The 18,206-nt window shown below is 45.3% G+C and overlaps 5 protein-coding genes across 5 annotated transcripts; 1 reads left to right on the plus strand and 4 right to left on the minus strand.

Moving 5' to 3' along the window:
• Positions 1-167: 167 nt before the first annotated feature.
• On the minus strand, positions 168-424 carry LOC125560945 (dibasic-processing endoprotease-like; the record flags this gene model as incomplete). Its single annotated transcript, XM_048723397.1, has 1 exon — positions 168-424. A coding segment is annotated over one exon (255 nt), but the record flags the coding sequence as incomplete, so codon positions are not given.
• On the minus strand, positions 390-1,043 carry LOC125560971 (aspartate, glycine, lysine and serine-rich protein-like). Its single transcript, XM_048723654.1, has one exon. The coding sequence runs from the start codon at positions 1,041-1,043 to the stop codon at positions 582-584; it is 462 nt and encodes a 153-aa protein (XP_048579611.1). The 3' UTR covers positions 390-581.
• On the minus strand, positions 950-1,455 carry LOC116620219 (dibasic-processing endoprotease-like; the record flags this gene model as incomplete). Its single annotated transcript, XM_048723398.1, has 1 exon — positions 950-1,455. A coding segment is annotated over one exon (267 nt), but the record flags the coding sequence as incomplete, so codon positions are not given.
• Positions 1,456-1,536: 81 nt separating this feature from the next.
• LOC125560969 lies at positions 1,537-8,398 on the minus strand. The gene is made up of 2 exons (XM_048723652.1): positions 6,698-8,398; positions 1,537-1,922 (listed from the first exon to the last, which is right to left on the minus strand). The coding sequence occupies exon 1, from the start codon at positions 8,320-8,322 to the stop codon at positions 7,399-7,401; it is 924 nt and encodes a 307-aa protein (XP_048579609.1). The 5' UTR covers positions 8,323-8,398; the 3' UTR covers positions 1,537-1,922; positions 6,698-7,398.
• Positions 4,412-5,239, plus strand: LOC125560946 (transcription initiation factor IIB-like). Its single transcript, XM_048723399.1, has one exon. It carries the CDS (start codon positions 4,412-4,414, stop codon positions 5,237-5,239), a length of 828 nt encoding a protein of 275 aa, XP_048579356.1.
• Positions 8,399-18,206: the final 9,808 nt, after the last annotated feature.

Here is an 18,206-nt window from a genome sequence, read left to right on the forward strand (position 1 = left end):
GCTTGTCTCCAGGCTTGTCTTTGGGCTTGTTTTCAAGCTTGTCCTCCGCCTTGTCTTCAGGCTTGTCTTCAGGCTTGTCTTCGGGCTTGTCTTCGGGCTTGTTTTCGGGCTTGTTTTCAGGCTTTTCCTCCGGCGTGTCTTCGGATTTGTCTTCAGGCTTCTTTTCAGGCTAGTTTTCCGGCTTGTCTTCCGGCTTGCATTCAGGCTTGTCTTCCTGCTTGTCTTCAGGCTTGTCTTCCTGCTTGTCTTCAGGCTTGTCTTCGGGGTTGTCTTCGGGCTTTTCTTCCTTCTTGTCTTCGGGCTTGTCTTCGAGCTTGTCTTCGGGCTTGTCTTTGTGCTTGTCTTCGGGCTTGTCTTCGGACTTGTCTTCAGGCTTCTTTTCAGGCTTGTTTTCTGGCTCGTCTTCCGGCTTGTATTCAGGCCTTTATTCAGGCTTGTCTTCGGGCATGTCCTCTGGCATGTCTTCAGGCTTGTCTTTAGGCTTCTTTTCAGGCTTGTTTTCTGGCTTGCCTTCAAGCTTGTCTTCGGGCTTGTCTTCGGGCTTGTCTTCGGGCTTGTCTTCGGGCTTGTCTTCGGGTTTGTCATCGGGCTTGTCTTCGGGATGGTCTTCGGGATGGTCTTCGGGCTTTTCTTCTGGCCTGTCTTCCGGCAGTCTTCTGACTTGTCTTCCAGCTTGTCGTCCGGCTTGTCTTCCAACTTGTCTTCGGGCTTGTCTTCGGGCTTGTCTTCGGGCTTGTCTTCGGGATTAACTTAGGGCTTATCTTCGGGCTTTTCTTCAGGCTTGTCTTCAGGGTTATCTTCGGGCTTGTCTTCGGGCTTGTCTTCGGATTTGTCTTCAGGCTTCTTTTCAGGCTAGTTTTCCGGCTTGTCTTCCGGCTTGCATTCAGGCTTGTCTTCCTGCTTGTCTTCAGGCTTGTCTTCCTGCTTGTCTTCAGGCTTGTCTTCGGGGTTGTCTTCGGGCTTGTCTTCAGGCTTGTCTTCGAGCTTGTCTTCCGGCTTGTCTTCAGGTTTGTCTTCGGGTTTGTCTTCGGGCTCGTCTTCATGCTTGTCTTCGGGTTTGTCTTCGGGCTCGTCTTCGGGCTTGTCTTCGGGTTTGTTTTTAGGCTTCTTTTCAGGCTAGTTTTCCGGCTTGTCTACAGGCTTGTCATCAGGCTTGTATTCAGTTCTGTCTTCTGGCTTGTCTTCGGGCTATTCCCCGGGCTTGTCTTCATGATTGTCCTCCGGCTGGTCTTCGGGCTTTTCTTCGGGCTCGTCGTCGGGCTTGTCTTCGGGCTTGGCTTCGGGCTTGTCTTCCTGCTTGTCTTCAGGCTTGTCTTCCTGCTTATCTTCAGGCTTGTCTTCAGGCTTGTCTTCAGGCTTTTTTTCAGGCTGGTTTTCCGGCTTGCCTTCCGGCTTCTTCTCTACAGGCTTGTCTTCAGGCTTGTATTCAGTTCTGTCTTCTGGCTTGTCTTCGGGCTAGTCTTCGGACTTGTCTTCAGGCCTGTCTTGCTATTTGTCTTCAGGCTTGTTTTCCGGCTTGTATTCAGGCTTGTCTTGCTGCTTGTCTTCGTGCTTGTCTTCGGGCTTGTCTTCAGGCCTGTCTAAGGGCTTGTATTCGGGCTTGTTTTCGGGCTTGTCTTCAGGCTTGACTTCCGGCTTGTCTTCCGGCTTGTTTTTGGCTTGTCTTCGGGCTCGTCTTAGGGCTGGTCTTCGGGCTTGTCTTCGGGCTGGTCTTCCGGCCTGTCTTCCGTCTTGTCTTCGGGCTTGTCTTCGGGGTTGTCTTCAGGCTTTTTATCCGCATTGTCTTCTGGCTTGTCTTCGGACTTGTCTTCGGGCTCGTCTTTGGGCTCATCTTCGGGCTGGTCTTCAGGCTTGTCTTCAGGCGTCTTTTCAGGCTTGTTTTGCTGCTTGTGTTGCAGCTTGTCTTCGAGCTTGTCTTCAGGCTTTTGTAGTCAAATAAAAAAAATTATTAGGCTCTCATGGTAAAAGTAAAAAGGCTCTTATAGCCAAAGTAGAAGGAGTCGTATAGTAAAAATGAAAGGGTTCTTATAGTCGAAGTAAAAATGCTCTTATAAACAGGTTAAAAAGGCTTTTATAGCCAAAGTCCTTTGCGGCGTTATCTTTTCTTTCTCTTGTCTACTTTTCCGCTCAACCTCTTCTTGCAAAGTAAAAAGGTTCGTATTGTAATAGCAAAAATGGCATTGGAAACAAAATCTAAAAAAGGAAATAGGCTCTCATAGCCAAATTAAAAGAGATCCTATAGTACTAAAGTAAAAAGGCTCCTATACCCAAAGTAAAAACGCTCTTGTTGTTAAAGTATAATAGTTCTTATAGACAAAGTAAAAGTGCTTTTTATAATATATAAGAAAGTAGGCTAGTATGGCCAAATTAAAATAGATCTTATAGTACCAAAGTAAAAAAAAGTTATTATAGTCAAAGTAACATGGATAATATACCACAAAAATAAACAAGAGCCTAAAGTAAAGTAAAAAGGCCCTGATAGTAAAAAAAGTAAAAAGGCTCTTATAGTACAAAAGCAAAACGGCTATTTTTGTCAATTAAAAGGGCTCATATACGAAAAGAAAAAAGCTCTTCTGGTCAAAGTTGAAAGGATATTATAGCCAAAGTATCAGTCAGTACGGTAGAAATGAATTTGTTGTCATACGCATGTGTCATGGTCAGAATACATATTTATCAGTCGGTATGGGACTTTGTAGTAATATATTTGTTGGTATACACTTGCATGTTTCCTATAGCATAGCAAGTATGTAAATGACTGAATGATCCCACAAAAATACGAGGCTCGCATGCCACTACTGGAATGTGAAATATCATGTGAAATGGATGTGAAGAAAGAAACATGTGAAATAAACATGTGAAATACATTATGTGAAATTATAAGGATGTGAACTGCAAATGAAATATTTTCAAGGCCTATAAATGAATTTCACATCAATGTGAAATTGATCAGATAATCAAGAACACATAAAAAACATATGTACGTTTATGCCTATCTATAAGAAAAAGTTTCTCTAGCTTGTCCAAGAGATAAATGATTGGTTTAAAGAAGCTAGCTATCAAAGCGGCTAGGAAGTTGACGGGAACAACCAGAGGCAAAGAGGCAGAGACAAGTTGATGTGAAATGAGATCTCTTGGTTTCCAGCATGTGAAATATCCCTACCAAACGTGCATATAAAATAATGTTGGATATATTTTCTGTATATAGCAGCATGGTACTTATAAATATAGCTCCCTAGTAAAAATAAAAAAATTGTGGTTGATATTGTGGTTGAAATCAATATTAGGATTGAAATCGAGGAAAGTCTGACGTTGCGTATGTTATATTGTGGTACATACTGTATGTGTTGTTTCAGGATGGAAGATAAATTGCATAAATGTCAGAAAAAAATATCTGCATGAATTTGGTAACTCGATTCATGACATGTGTATTAGTAGTAGGGAAATGGCGCAGCTGGCGCAACTTTTTGATCTCCCCAAATTTCATTCCAAAAGTGGCGCAAAAGTCTCCGCACACCTCCGCCAAGCCTCGCGACCTGCGCATGCGCGAGTTTGCCAGAGATCTCTCGCACGACCAAGCCCACCTGTCAATCACTTTGTCACGTGATAGCCAAGCCCACCTGTCAATCACTTTGTCACGTGATAGCCAAGCCCACCTGTCAATCACTTTGTAAAAAACCTGTCAATCACTTTGTCACGTGATAGCCACACCCACCTGTCAATCACTTTGTAAAAAACCTGTCAATCACTTTGTCACGTGATAGCCACGCCCACCCGTCAATCACTTTGTCAAAAACCTGTCAATCACTTTGTCACGAACCTGTCAATCACTTTGTCAAGTGATGGCCAAGCCCACCTGTCAATCATTTTGTCACGTGATAGCCACGCCCACCTGTCGATCACTTTGTCACGTGTCGCACCTAGGGGGAGCTCGGGAGGCTATTCTGGTCTAAAGACGTATGGGGTCCTAGATAAAATGACATTGAACATGGATGTGAAGGATAAAAAAGCTAGCAGCGGTCCGGTGCTGGAGGATAGTTTTACTGGACCGTGCTTTGATGCCGGTGGTTACTATGAAGACTCGGACTACAGAAGCTTCGACCCGCTCGATTTTGTGGCCGGAGCAGCGATGATTGTCGTTGGTGTTACATTGATGTTACTCTCCATGCCACGGTACGGTCAAGAAAGATGGGTAAGATACTAGTCCACGAATGTGGTGCGGAGACTTTAGACCCCACCTAGAGGGAGCTCGGGGAGGCTAGCCTCTCGGCTTCACATCTAAAAAGCCTTTGAAAAGTGGTTTAAAGACATGACTGGTTTGATAGAAATGGAGAACCTGAAGGTGAAAGATCAGTCACCACCACCATACAATATCCCCGACGGACCGGTGCCCGAGGTCAACGTCCCCACCCTCATGCCGGAATTTGCACTGTTTGACCGAGCCCTCGCCAAATACGAGACTAGTAGAGCCTCCTTGGGAGACGGGGATAGTGGTAACACCCTTTGCAATCATGACGACCTAGTCACAGAAGACGGGGTCACTAGTTGCTTAGAGTGCGGGGAACAGATGCAGCGCGTGATCGCGCACGAAAGGGAATGGGGTTTTTACGAGGATTCCGGCGGCAAACGGTCTTCAGATCCAAGTCGGGTCCAGGTACGTAGGTCTGAGGACAGAAATATTGACAAGGATGTGGAGAACATGGGTTTTAGTGGGGTAATTGTAGCCAAAGCTAACGAGATATACACTCAGGTGACGAAAGGCCAGATTTTTCGCGGCGACCCACGGAAGGCGATCGTCTTTGCGTGTATCTACTACGCCTACAAGATGTCCGGCAAGTGTCAGACACCGAAAACCTTGATGGAAACTTTTGGATTGAGCAGGAGGAGTTGCCTTAAGGGTCTAAAAATCTTTAGTATTAACGCGCCTAAAGATTACTTACTACACGGAACGTCTCCCACCGTTGTGGACCACATTCGCGATGTGATGGATAGATTCTCGGCGTCCCCCACACAGAAGGGAGAGGTGGTCCAGCTCTACTACAGATCTAAGAACCGCTCGTCTGAGTTGAATCGCGCTCGCCCACAATCCTTTGCGGTCGCTTTAACCTATTACTGGGTACGGCTAAAGGGGGTCGATATTACACTTAAAAAATTCTCCGAAAGAACGGGCGTCTCCGAGTTAACCATCAGTAGGAAAGCGAGAGAAGTGGCCACAGTCCTGGGTACGCCTGGTGTGGTATGATGTTTCCTGATTTCCAGAGAAATCAGGATTTCCAGAAAACTGTCAGTTCGGAGTAGATGTGAATTAACACGTCTAAAAAAATTCGAAAAAAGTGGTTTAAAGACGTGGATGTAATAACAAAATGGATATGCAAAGTGCTGGAAGTCTTACAAATCTCACCGTGGAGGATCAAGCCGCCACCTTAGCGAGGTGGGGAGCCGCAGACTTTGACGCCGTTATGGAGCGCGCGGCGTGGGAGGGGTGCGTCGAGACCGTGAGGTTGTGTAAGAGTTGGGGAGCGACGGATTTCGAAAAGCCGATGGTCAGGGCCGCAATGAACGGGCACGCCGAGATCGTTAAGATGTGTTGCGAGTCGGGCGCCTGTGACTTCGTATATCCAGCGTCCATGGCCGCGAAAGGCGGGCACGTAGAGGTTTTGAAGGTGATGGATGAGTATTGTGATGACATGTGCGCCTGGATAGAGGCTATGGGCGTCGCGGCGGAGAGGGGTCAGGTGGAGGTTGTTAGGCTGCTGATAGATTTAGATCATTTTGGCCTCGACGAGGAGCTTGGTTGGTTCACCGCCGAGGCGGCGTACAATGGGCACGTTGAGGTTCTAAAGCTGCTGAGAGAAAACTTCAGCGAGTTTGACCCGGACTGTGCTATAACACCAGCCATCGAATCTGGAAACCTCGAGATTGTGAGGTTGTGCTTGGAGTGGGGCGCGACCGATCTCATTATACATATGAACTACGCGCGGTTTTTGGGTCTACACGAAATTGTCGCGGTGCTGCGTGCGGCGTGGAGGTGGGGCCTCGTGCATGAGGAGCTCCCGGAGAAGCTACACAAGGTGAGATTCCGTAGAAAGCTGGAGGACGAACTAATGCCAGTAGCTTGGCATCCGGACAGGTTTTGGGATTGGTGCATGGATGAGCAAGAGAAGGAAATGTTGGGAGAATGCTTCGCCAGGTAGACGCTGACCGGCTAGAAGGCGGGTATCGCGTGTTGGATTGAAAAGTGATTTAAGGACATGACCGGTTTGATAGAAATGGAGAACCAAACGGTGAAAGACCCGAAAGTATCCCCCGTAAAGCGAACAACGGATTATAAGTGTCTTCATGGTAGAGTGAAATATTATTGCAAAGATTGTCACGGATCGCAAATCTGCCCTCACAACCGGAGAAAAACGCGGTGCAGAGAATGTAACGGCGGTAGCATTTGTGAGCACAGACGAGCAAAATATGTCTGTAAAGACTGCAAGGGGAAAGGGATGTGTGAACACGGCAAACAGAGACCCTTTTGTAAGTTATGCGGAGGGTCTCAAATATGCGAACACGATAGACAAAAGCATCATTGCAGAACGTGTAACAGAAATTAACATTGACCCACTCAGTTTTGTAACGCGTCTCACGTTACAAAACACATACATTCCTAATCACCCTAACAACTAGCGATTCTGAAAATAGGTTTTGTATTTACATTGAGAGTTCGCGGTCGCCAGGGTGGTCTGGTATGCACACGTGGACAGGTATTGTCTTCTTGCGGTACGTCACATCCGTCCACATGCACCCCGCATGTTATCGGAATAGATACCAAGCTAAACCAGCCGTAAAGGCTGTGATCGTGACAAGGTTATTTTCGTGCTGCGTGTTCGTGGGTTTAATCACGTCCGGCTTTGGGTTAGTTTTCGCCTCCGGTTCCGGTTTGTGAGCCGTGACTGACTCGGTATGAGGTAACACAATCTTTGAATGACCCATATTATGTTTTGGGATCGTTTTTATCTCGTTATTTATCGGATTCAGCCCCAGTTTCATATCAGTGGTGGCTTTTTGTAACTTGTTATTATAGCCAGCGATCGAAGTGTTGTTATTTATCACAAGATACGATGGACTTAACCAACAGCCGAGGGCGAAAGCCAGGTCTAGTTTTTGTCTAGCCTGTTGTAAAGCAAACTGATACCGTTGTATACTTTTCGATATACTGTTTTCCACCACCGCGCTTTCAAAGAGTTTCGTGAAGACCTGTTTCGTTTCCTGAGCTGAACCGCTATCACCGACGATTGACGACCGGGTCTGAACTTGCGCGCCTAGAATACAGTAAACAAAGGCTTCGATGCTCTGGTTTATCCTAGACAACCCAGCTTTGGTTAACCCCATTGATTTTTCCGGAAAGAACCACTCCTACTGAAACCCAGTTCTAAGGTCTTTCAGGTACTCGATCTCAAAGTGATTCATGTGTTCGTGGTCGCTTTTGGCAGCGTCCCATTCGTCGTGTAATTGATCAATGGTGCCATAAGGCTTATACTTGTCGTTAGAAGATGACAAGCCGTGATAATCATAATTATAAACGTTCCCTAACCCATGATTTATCGGTCCGAGGAACCGGAAATCGTCACCAGTTCGGAATTCTGTTCTTAGTTTTTGGTAAGCCGCTTCGCTGTAAAAGTTTTTATTCCAACTAAAGAGCCTATCTTTTGGAAGAGGGCATTGTAGCTCGTTTAATATTCGTCTGATAGTGAAAATGATGTGAAATCTGTAGAATGACCCCACTTGAGAGTCGTCAATCATGTCACGCGTCACACCACATCCAGCAGTCGCGCAAAACATAGCAAAATTTAAGGCTTGACTCCAATAACTGAGGTTCGGGGCGTCGAGCCACCTACTAGCCTCCTTTGCTGTTCTGAATACTAGCAAGCTGTCGGTGAATATGTCCCTAAAAACAAAGTGTGTCTTCACCTTTGGTGTTATAAAAACATCAAAAGAGACGTAATTATTTCTCGTAGGGTTTTCGTCCAACGGCAATATCTTGTACTCTGCACGCGCGTCTAGTCTGTATTGTTTTGGGAACCCAAACAGTTGCTGGATCGTTTCCTTGTATGCTTGTGTGTCGTCGGCGACTAGAAAATCCTGGATATTCTCGGGTTTCCAGCTATTACCAGGGAAGTGATATAACGTTTTGACTAGATTCCCATTCTTGTCGAATGGATCGTATTCGTCCCCATTGAAAACGAATTGCGCATTGCCGTGCTCGTCGGCAGAGAACCTGAAGCGTGAGTAGTAGGGGTACCTTTTCACAAATTCTGTAAACTTCATCTTATATGACATATAAGATGTTTTTAAATCAGTCCTTTACGCATCTCAATTCATAGATCCATCCGACGGGAGTTCTCTCGTACAGAAATTTCACCGAGCGGGTCGACTCGCCAGGTCTTTCAAAATCTCTTCTCTTACTGTTTCCCTCAGCTTGGTAATGTTTACGTTTTTTTCGTCCTCTCTTACCGACTTTTGACGGATCTGGAGCTTTAGAGCCTCAAACTTGTCCAACTCGTTCAAGATTAAAGAGAACTCTTCGTCTGATATTTTGTTGTCTTTTAAAGCTTTAGAGACCAGGTCGCGTATGCTATTTACTTTTGCCTTTGCCATCGCCGCTGTTTGGTCGTGCTTGGAGACTTTTTGCGACAGCCGTTTAGAAACCGCCGCACAGCCTACAGAGGTGAGACCGAAAACACCAGCCAAAGCACCCAACGGAACTCCAACGATGATGCCCAAACCTGACAGAGAAGTCCCCAAACCACTAGACCCAAGAATGACGGATAAGAGTCCTAAGACCACACTTAACTTTGAAAACACGCTCTGCCCTCGTTTATACTTTTTCCTCACGTTCTCGTAATGTTTAACTTCTTGCTCCAAACTTCCCAAAACATCATGGGTCTTTTGGAGTCTGAAGTTATCACCCGAGGGGCTGACCCCTCGGGGTACGTTCGGGTAGATTGAGTTGTACTCTTCCATAGCTTTATTATGGGGAGAGTTTATTCTTTAAGTGATTTCTAAAATTAGACGTATCGGGTAGAGACCGCGCTCTATTGTGTTTCCGTCACCACCCTTTATACTAAGACGGAGACTACTCACGTAACCGACTGATGTGGTACTAATCCGTACCGGATCGCTTGGATTGAGGTATATCTTTCCTTCATCAAGTTCTACACTTGCTAGGATTTGTGAGGGCGCCCCTTGTTGGAGGGAGTCGGACGCGTTCACAAGATCGCAGTGGATAAAAATAGCCTCGTGACCTATCATCTTTATCTTGTGGCGAGTGTTTGCTTCCAGCTCCCTGGTCTTGAGTCCTAACAGGCAGGCGAGCGGCTCATTCAACACGACGTTCCGATGAACTTCGAGTGACGAGTCTCTAATAGAGACTGACTTTTCACCAAGACGCATACCCCCATCTATTTGACGTTTTAGCGTCTCGATCGTATACTGCCCCGCGGGGATCCTGAGGATAATGTTCTCACCGTCGGAGACCGTTCCCTCGCTTGAGAGACTGTTACAACGATTATGAAACGCACATCCTCGCAGCGCGATAAACCGCGGCTTTTCAATAGGGTGTTCTAAATAGACGGTAAAGTCACCAACGTTCCCTTCAATGTAGAGTAATACCATTTGTTATGATTTCCGTCTCCTTTTAAATCGTTCTACGAAATACAGGACGACAGCGACGATGAGAAGCCATGCGTTTTTAGCTAAAAAGCCTACGACTTCACCCGCCGTTCTAAAGATGAAACTGGCTATCGCACCAACCATTCCTGGGAGTATTTCTCCTAGTTTCTTGCCTATTGTTTTAAGACCGTCTCCAACGCCTTTTGCAACACTTGCCAAACCCGTCTTCAGGTTAGAGACAATAACACCGATAACAACGCCCACAGCGGTAACGACAGCAGCGACTGTAAATCCGTATTTCTTAAAAATCGCTTTGACACGATCTTTCAACGACATTCTCTCTTCAAGATTTTCTCTCTCCAATTGATTCTCTTCCAAAGTCTCATCTATGACAGAATTTCTTTCGCTGAGCTCTTCATTTTTACGATCTATAGCTCTTAGTCTTTCTTGGTTAGTTGTTTCACTTCGTTCCTCATTATTTTTTCTCATTTGCTCGGTGTTTCTCTCTTCTTCTTCTCTGAGTGTATTACCTGTAGCGTCTAGTTCATCGAGTTGAATCTGAATTTGCTTGTACTTTCCGGATCTGATTTTGTCGTCAACACTCTTCCGCACCGTTCTATCCTCATTATACAACCTTTCTGGTCTAGTCCAACCACCTTTTCTCGCAGAATAGAAGGAAATGAATTGTTTCCCTCTTTCATCCGTTGAAATCTGAACTAAATTTTCATCAAGATCTGGATATTTCGATAACAAAAGGTTTACCCTAAGTGTGTCCGTTGAAGAAGAACCTCCAATATTCTGTAATTCCATGTATTCGGGGACAACCCTCCCGGGGTTTCGTGTTTTCCATAAGTCGGTCAACCTCCTAATCACATAGCTTGCACCTCTACCAAATCTGTTTGAAATCCTTTCATTCCATGATTCTCTTCCCTCACCATCGTTTGGAATAAGAGAGTCATAATCTTCGTCTACAGTAGTATTCAAATCTTCTCTACCTTCTTCTGTTGTGGGATCAAAATCTATATCCATTTCTTATTTTGTTTGAAAATAAGAAATCTTTAAGTCGTGCCGGCTCATATCCACCTACTCGCTACATAGCCAAGAGCTAACATTCCACCTCCAACATATGCCATCTCTCCCATCTTTTGGTTGCTACTTGGTCTGTAGTAATCTGAGAGCTCAGGCTCTTTCAAATCAAAATCTGGATGTGTTTGAGCGTATAGTTTGAAAGCCTGATCGGTCTCCTTATCATTCTGGTCTGCACGAAGTTTATTATTATATTCTTCCCCCAACCAATCCTGATATTCCTGTCGTTTTTTCTGCCAATCACCCATTGCTTGTTGATACTTTTCAAGCGCTTTATCGTGTCTTATTTTTTCTTTATCAACATGAGTAGCGTCAGAAGATAAGTATCTCGCTAGGTAACTCCCTCCAACGAATGCCGTCGCATTAAGAATAGCTCCACCAATCATAAATGCTATACTCGCCATTTATTAATCAATCTATAAGATCTTTAAGTCGCCTACAGCGGTTTTGGCAAAATCTTTTGTGTTTCCAGATAATCTTTCAGATACATACTACCGGACAGGACAGCAACCCATTTAGCGTAGTTTGTAACACTTGACGAAGGGTCGCTGATGAATGACTCTTTCATAGCCTTTTTAGCAACATAACCCATACCGGCGGCTAATCCGATGATGACTGCTGAGTCGGTGATCGTTTTCACAAGTTTGTTTTCAGTTGACATGATTTTATTTATTACAGATTCAGATAATCTTTAAATCACAACATTCCTATTTTTGGCGTCGCGTTCGGGAGGCTAGCCACTCGAGCGGCAGGCCTCTCGAAAGTTTCAGTCTCGTTGGCGTTGATCTTGGGCGTCTTTTTGTAAAAACGCATATACATATCCAATGCGGTGAGCCCTATTCCAACTAGAGCCAGTACAGTTGTAAACGATAGCTCTGGAATCCAAGCGTCCGGGAGGCTATCCCCTCGAGCTCCCTCTTGGTGGGGTGTCTCTGCTCGTGCAGCGTCTTCTGAACTCGCCTCCGCCTCGCGTTTCATCTCCCTAGCAAGTGCTTCTCTACACCTCCTATTATATTCGGCAACTCTCTTACCAGAAGCGACTTTTATAGGATCTTTCTCCTTAGCGGCACTCTTCTTCCTGGGGGGAGGGTCCTTTGTGATTTGCTCAACCTCTTGATTTTCGTCAGACATGATTCTTTACTCTGGATAAAGAATCTTTAAATCACATCATGCTCAAGAGCTTGCTCAGGTGTGCTCAAGAGCTTGCTCAGGTGTGCTCAAGAGCTTGCTTAGACGTGCTCAGGTGTGCTCAAGAGCTTGCTCAGGTGTGCTTGAAACTTCCTGAAGTTTGTTGGAAGTCTCCTGCGAAGAAGGTGTTAGTTTAACATGCTTAGCGACCCGAAAGAGACCGCTAGCAAGTGCTACCATCCTTCCTCCCTTCAATACCAAGAGACCTGCAAAGTTTGACAATTCGCGTTTAACCAACTCGTCGTTCTGTAAGTCTTTGCTAAGCGCTTCGGTGTCATCTACAGGAACCACGTAGGAAATGACTTGGGACACCACTTGAAGTGCTGATTCTACTAATCCATCAGTAACTTGCTTGCCTAAGACAGTCTGGTAGCGAACAAAGTACTTTTCGACGTCTTTCGCCGGGAGCTTCTTGATATCCCCTAAACTCATGTCCACACCAAGAAATTCCTTCGTAGTCCCAAGAGATGCGAGAATAGCCAGCGATTCTCGTTTGACTTCAACATCGTCTTCGGGAGGCGCACCCCTCGAACCCCCCTTAGACTCAGGCTCCTCTTCCATATAATCCTCAATGCTTGCCATCTTATTTTGTAAGTAGACCAAGATGTTTTTAAACCACTTCGAGGGGCTAGCCCTAGAGCTCACCGCGTCGCAGGAATCTCTAAATAATTTTGGAATGGATGCCGTAGACAGAAACAGAGTCTAGAATACTTTTCAGTTTTCAGCAGTTCTACGAACTTTCTACGAGTCTCGACGTCTAAATCACCTCCATAATCTTCAAACAGTGTTTTGGTGCCAATTTGAGATGGATTATGGAATGTGACCACACAGGCGACGTTATCACGGAAGGGCTTTGCTATGGATGTTAATTGTTGCGTCAATACCCACACTGATAATCCTTCGTGTCTCCCTGAGAACGCTAGATTGATAAACTTGTTCGAGCGTTGCTTTAGATCTTTCGATACAGCACAGTCATCCAAAACGAGTAACGTATTTGTACCAGAAAATAGCACCGCACAATCTGTTAGTAACTCGTTAATCTCATCGGTGTTACTAGCATCCGGCGATAATACCAAGAAACGTTTATCTCCGTGAGCAAATCTACGATAGGACTTGTTTTTCGCATAAGTCGGACAAATCAACACAATGTATTCAAACACATGCCGGAACGGCCCTCGGAGCTGTTCCGTGAGGTACTTTGTCTTCCCACAATTAGTAGGTCCTGTGATAATACAATGAAAAGGAACTTTTTCCCGTAATTCTTCCATTCTTTTTGTATTATCACACAAGTCCTTTTTAATACATGATTGCTCTCAAATTCGAGTTCATAACCTCCATCAACGCGTCGGCTACTACAAACATGTAGCAGGTGATGTTTCCCGTTCCTCCAACTTTTCGTTTCATTTCTAGTTTTACTCCGTCCCGCGTGTTGTTCAAGACCAGACCTCCTCCGTGAATGCTGTTATCTGGATGTGCCCTCAAGTCGACCCACAGAGCAAACTTGTTATTAGCGTAAAAATCCTTTTGCTTAACACCCTCTCTACCGAAACGTTTCTTTACCGACTCCCAGAGGTCTGGCGGTGTCATCCCCTTGGAGTAGAGACGGTTTGGCATGCCATCCACATTAATGTTGATCGATGTGATACTTGGATTGACAAACTTTTCGGAATCCCTTGCTCCTCCTGTGTAGCTCTCTGTGAACAGACATAATATCCCTGTCATTGACCTCCTCGGCAGATTAATGTGCTCGTTTATGACACCATCATTAGGTTTGGAAATGGTGAACGTTTTGTGGAGAATGACGTTCTCGTAAAAGAATCCTCTACCAACCTGATAAGCCGACAACGCCTCACGAGCCAAGTATTCACTTGAGATGCAAGCATATTCCAACTCGAGGTTTGTGATTGTGTACGTTGGAGTCTTGACCGTGTCAGCATAAACAACGACGTCGGAAACTGGGGCTAGAGTAATTTCAAAGATTAGCGGATGAGGTAACGCCTTTGGATAAAAGACCCCATGCTCGCCGAGAATAGGATGGTCGAGTGGAATGCAGTACTTGGTGTTGTGAACTGCTGCAAGAGCTACTTCCTTAGCATCTGATGTCGCTTTGTCACCTGCATTTGTCCTGAGCTTCCTCATGTTTTCAGAGGAGATACCTTGTTTTATTCTATCCTCACGATCTTCAGCTTGTAAGTATAAGTCGTGATAGGTTTGGAAGAGATCGTATCTTTGAGTATCCTGTAGTGTTTCTCCACCGAAAAGAATCTTGAGCCTTGACACTAGGTTCCGGCCAACGTTGTTGATGAGAGTATTATTCGCGTGTCCTGTGACGTTTAAGTCAAATAGTAAGGATACACTACCTGGAACAATCACTACATTTTCAGCAAGTTTTGGAATATTTATATAGAGGGTTTCTCCAGGACTTGCCGATGAGGGATTGAATGTAATCCGATTCAGCGACGATTCCGCTTTCAGGCCGAAGGGTTCCCGTGGGATCCTGTTTGGGTTAATTTTTTCTGATATCGCTTGTGCCATCTTTTATTTTAAGAAAAGAGAGGTAATCTTTAAATGAGTAACGAAAGCAGGTTATCAAAAATATACTATTCCACCGATGGATACTGGAAAGGGTATTCAGCTATTTATAAGTTAGCTAGTGTCGCTAAAGTCAGTGAAGCCGAGGCTAAGAGGTGGCTTGAAAAACAGGCGTTGTGGCAGATCTACCTCCCAGCCCCAAAGTATGTCCCCTGACCGCATTGGACTGTGAATAAACCTAATCAGATTCACCAAGCCGATCTGTTGTTTATGCCCCACGATAACGTAGGCAGAAAAACCTACCGTTACGCGTTGGTCGTGATTGATATTGCCTCGAGATATAAAGATGCAGAAGCACTGACTACTAAGGATTCGAGTGCAATTGCTAAAGGGTTTGAAAAGATATACTCCAGAAAACTTAAATGGCCTCATACGGTGATTGTCGACCCAGGGACAGAATTTATGGGAGAGGTAACGAAGATTATGAAAAAGAAGGGTGTTACCATCCAGCGAAGCGAGGCTGGGAACCACCGCGCACAGGCTTTTGCCGAACGCGCCAATAGAACACTGGCGGAGAGGTTGTTTTCTCATCAGTATGCTCAAGAAATGATTAGCGATGATCGGTCCAGAGTTTGGGTGAAACGATTGCCAGGTGTTTTGAAAACTCTGAATAGTCAACCCATAAGAATTACTGGCAAAGAGCCTGCAAAATCTATTGGTTTGAAAGAGGTTGATATTGACCCTCCAACGTATAAGCGGCCTGTTGGACTTGATGAAGTTAGACTACCACCAGGGGTTAGAGTTAGATATCTGTTAGCTCCTGGAGAAGAGGAAGGAGGTGAACGCAGACGAGCCACAGATCCTATTTGGAGTTTAAAAGTGTTTGATCTATCACGCAGTGTTGTTTCAGTTGGACAGCCTGTGTTGTACTACCTCTCCGAAGGCGCTCCAAGGAGGTCGTTCGTTAGGGAAGAACTTCAAGTCGTCCCTGAAGATACTGAGCCACCACCTAATAGCGTTCTGAAATGACCGTGAGCGAAGGTGTGAATACCATCATCACAGATGACCCGTTTATCATCCTCATGAGATAGAGCGACCTTGTTCACCGTTTCAGTGTAAACATCATGCTTATGACTTCTGATGACATTCATAAGTCTCATCTGAGGTTTCTTACCAAATAAGCAATCCTTGTAGTCATCGAAACCGATGCTCTTCTTGACGACTGCTCTCTTGACGCCCTTGCATTTCTTTTCTTCTTTACCTTCATCCATCTTGTACGAGTAAAGTTTGGCCCTCAGTCCTACAAATTCTGTGATTTGCTGGCCCCCAGCCTCATCTTTAAACATTCCGATGACTTTCTTGTTCACACCCACCTCAATACCAGATGGGTGACCCTTCGGAAAGTTGCTGGTGTCGAACATGGACCTCACATCCCCGCTGATGTCCTCGTAAAAGTCTTTCGTCTCGATCTCATACATCAGGCTGTCAGTATCAGTGAATAAGAGCTTTGCATCCTCACCGTACTTGGGCTTGACGAAGTTGTAGTGGAAATCGTACATGAGCGTCTTACTCAGGTCCAGAATGGACATGCCCAAGTAGACAGGCTTGTTGAAGATCAGCTTTGTCTTCTTCATGTGGATGGCGGCTAGATTCTCGCAAAAGATGGTGCGATGTTGATAGTTCGGCTTTGATATGAGCTTCTTGGCCTGCTTCTCGTCCGTCACCAACCGAATGTCCACCCTGTTCCTAATGTTCTCCATAGTCTTACCAAAGACGGAGTTGTTCATTAACTTGAAAAAATCTTTCTCAAAATCGTTTGTCGCCTCGGCTCTCAGATCGGTGTTCAAGTCAATGTAGGGCTCCAGCCAAGCAGACTCCTCAAAAGTGACACCCCTGTGAATCTTGGTGACTTTTAGCCCAAAACTCACATAAAGTCTCAGAGTCTCATGGTGGATAACGTACTTTGTCTTGTCGTTAAGGTTGGGGACCAATTTGTCCACATTGCCTAGCCCGATAGATTCCGGGGCTAGTGGGTAATCGTTGTGTAAGTCATGTAGGTGGTGAGGGTACTCCAAGTCAACCTCCAGAATGCATGGGCGGTCTCTCCAACCTGACAGCTCTTGGTCACCCATCCACCTGAAACCGTGAGTCGGTAAAGGGTTGCTCATCGCCCAGCCATACAAATTGTTAGCATCAAGGTAGGTGATATATTTTGTGGGTAGGTCAGGGTCATACTCCTTCATGTAAGGGTTATTTGCCTCCCCATGTCTGTTGCTTATCATGGAGACACCCCCACGGATGCCCTTCTCAATCATGAGCAACATGTCGTAGTCCGTCAGAAGCTCTAGCCTCACCTTGGTGGTCTTCAACGCTGCATCCCAAGCCAACCCTGGCGCTGTGTAGTACCAAGCGGGGTCCAGACCGTAATTCTTGAGACAAACGTCCCTAAAGTTCTCGAAAACGTCAGCTAAAAGCAACACATCCGACTCTAGGTACAGATTGTGGTAATCCCTCATGGTCCTCATCCCAAAGACCTCCCACACTCTCCGCGCGTGCAGGTGATCCTCCTCCGATATGTTGGTGTCGTTGAGTTTGGAGTGGAATGCCTCTCTCTGTGGGAGCTGTGTTGCGTCGAGCTTGCTAAAGCCGTCGAACCAGTCGTAAGGGAAAACACCCTTCCTCAACAACAGCTGGAGCTCCTCCCCCTCATAGTACTCCGCCAGGTTTTTGAAGCACTCCCTTGACATATTACCCACTAGACTGTCGAGACTGGCCGACATAAACCTGAAACTGTCGATAAATCTGATATCACGTTTAACATCAATCTTGTTGCCCTCCTTGTTCGTGAAACTGTCGACTACAATCTGTTTTGTGAAAGAAATATACTTTTCCTCGTTATTAGGTATACAGTTTATTTTACCTTCCGATGTACCGAGGTTCTTGATAAATAGATGGCTGTCGTACCCAGACAGATTGTGAAAGATAACAGGAAAGAACTTTGGAATTTTGTGATCTAAGTTGCATGCGTTGTGAGCAGCACCTCTGTACTTCCCTGTAAGGTGGCAATGGTCCAAAACCTTGTCTTCCCCTAATTCACCCTCACAGATGTGGCAGTGAGTGGCGTCGTTATAGGCGATTTTGTCCTTCGGAGTCATTTTCACCTTCTTAGGGAACCTGAACTTATCGTAAATTTTCTTAATGTCTGACTCCAAAGACTCTACGAAAAGCTGTGGGATATCTTCGTCTGGAGATTCAGCTGTGTATCGTACAAGCTCGGATGGGGATATATCTCCGTCGAAACACTTGATGAGATAGCAGAAACCAGACGGTTTGTGCTTCTGGTATTGCTTAGTGAAGCTTTTACTCTCATCTGGGGAGCAAGTGTCTATATTCTCTGTGAAGCTCTCAAAGTCGGCATAGACAACAAAGGGGACACGCATTTTTCTGTTGTAGTTTTTGAATTTAATGTGGGGTAGATTTCCATCCTTATCTATCTTAGGCATCTCTATTCCAACCGCTTCATGATTGCCGCAGCATTCAGAATGTTTTTCTAATGATTGTTTGCACCGAAACGAGTTCAGACATCTACAGCATAAAAAACGAGTATGATGAAACTCATCAATTTGAGTAGATACTAATCTCATCATATTCTTTATCCAGCAGTAATGATTCGTCTCATCATCCGAGATGAGAAGTAAGTTGATTGCATTATCTGGATCCTTCTCACTGATTCTCAATGGATATAT

Source organism: Nematostella vectensis, chromosome 2 (genome assembly GCF_932526225.1).
Source record: "Nematostella vectensis chromosome 2, jaNemVect1.1, whole genome shotgun sequence".
Classification (NCBI taxonomy): domain Eukaryota; kingdom Metazoa; phylum Cnidaria; class Anthozoa; order Actiniaria; family Edwardsiidae; genus Nematostella; species Nematostella vectensis.

Coding starts and splice junctions, on each gene's coding strand:
- LOC125560946 (XM_048723399.1), top strand. CDS start 4,412: ATGCCGGAATTTGCACTGTTTGACCGAGCCCTCGCCAAATACGAGACT.
- LOC125560969 (XM_048723652.1), bottom strand. CDS start 8,322: ATGTCATATAAGATGAAGTTTACAGAATTTGTGAAAAGGTACCCCTAC.
- LOC125560971 (XM_048723654.1), bottom strand. CDS start 1,043: ATGAAGACGAGCCCGAAGACAAACCCGAAGACAAACCTGAAGACAAGC.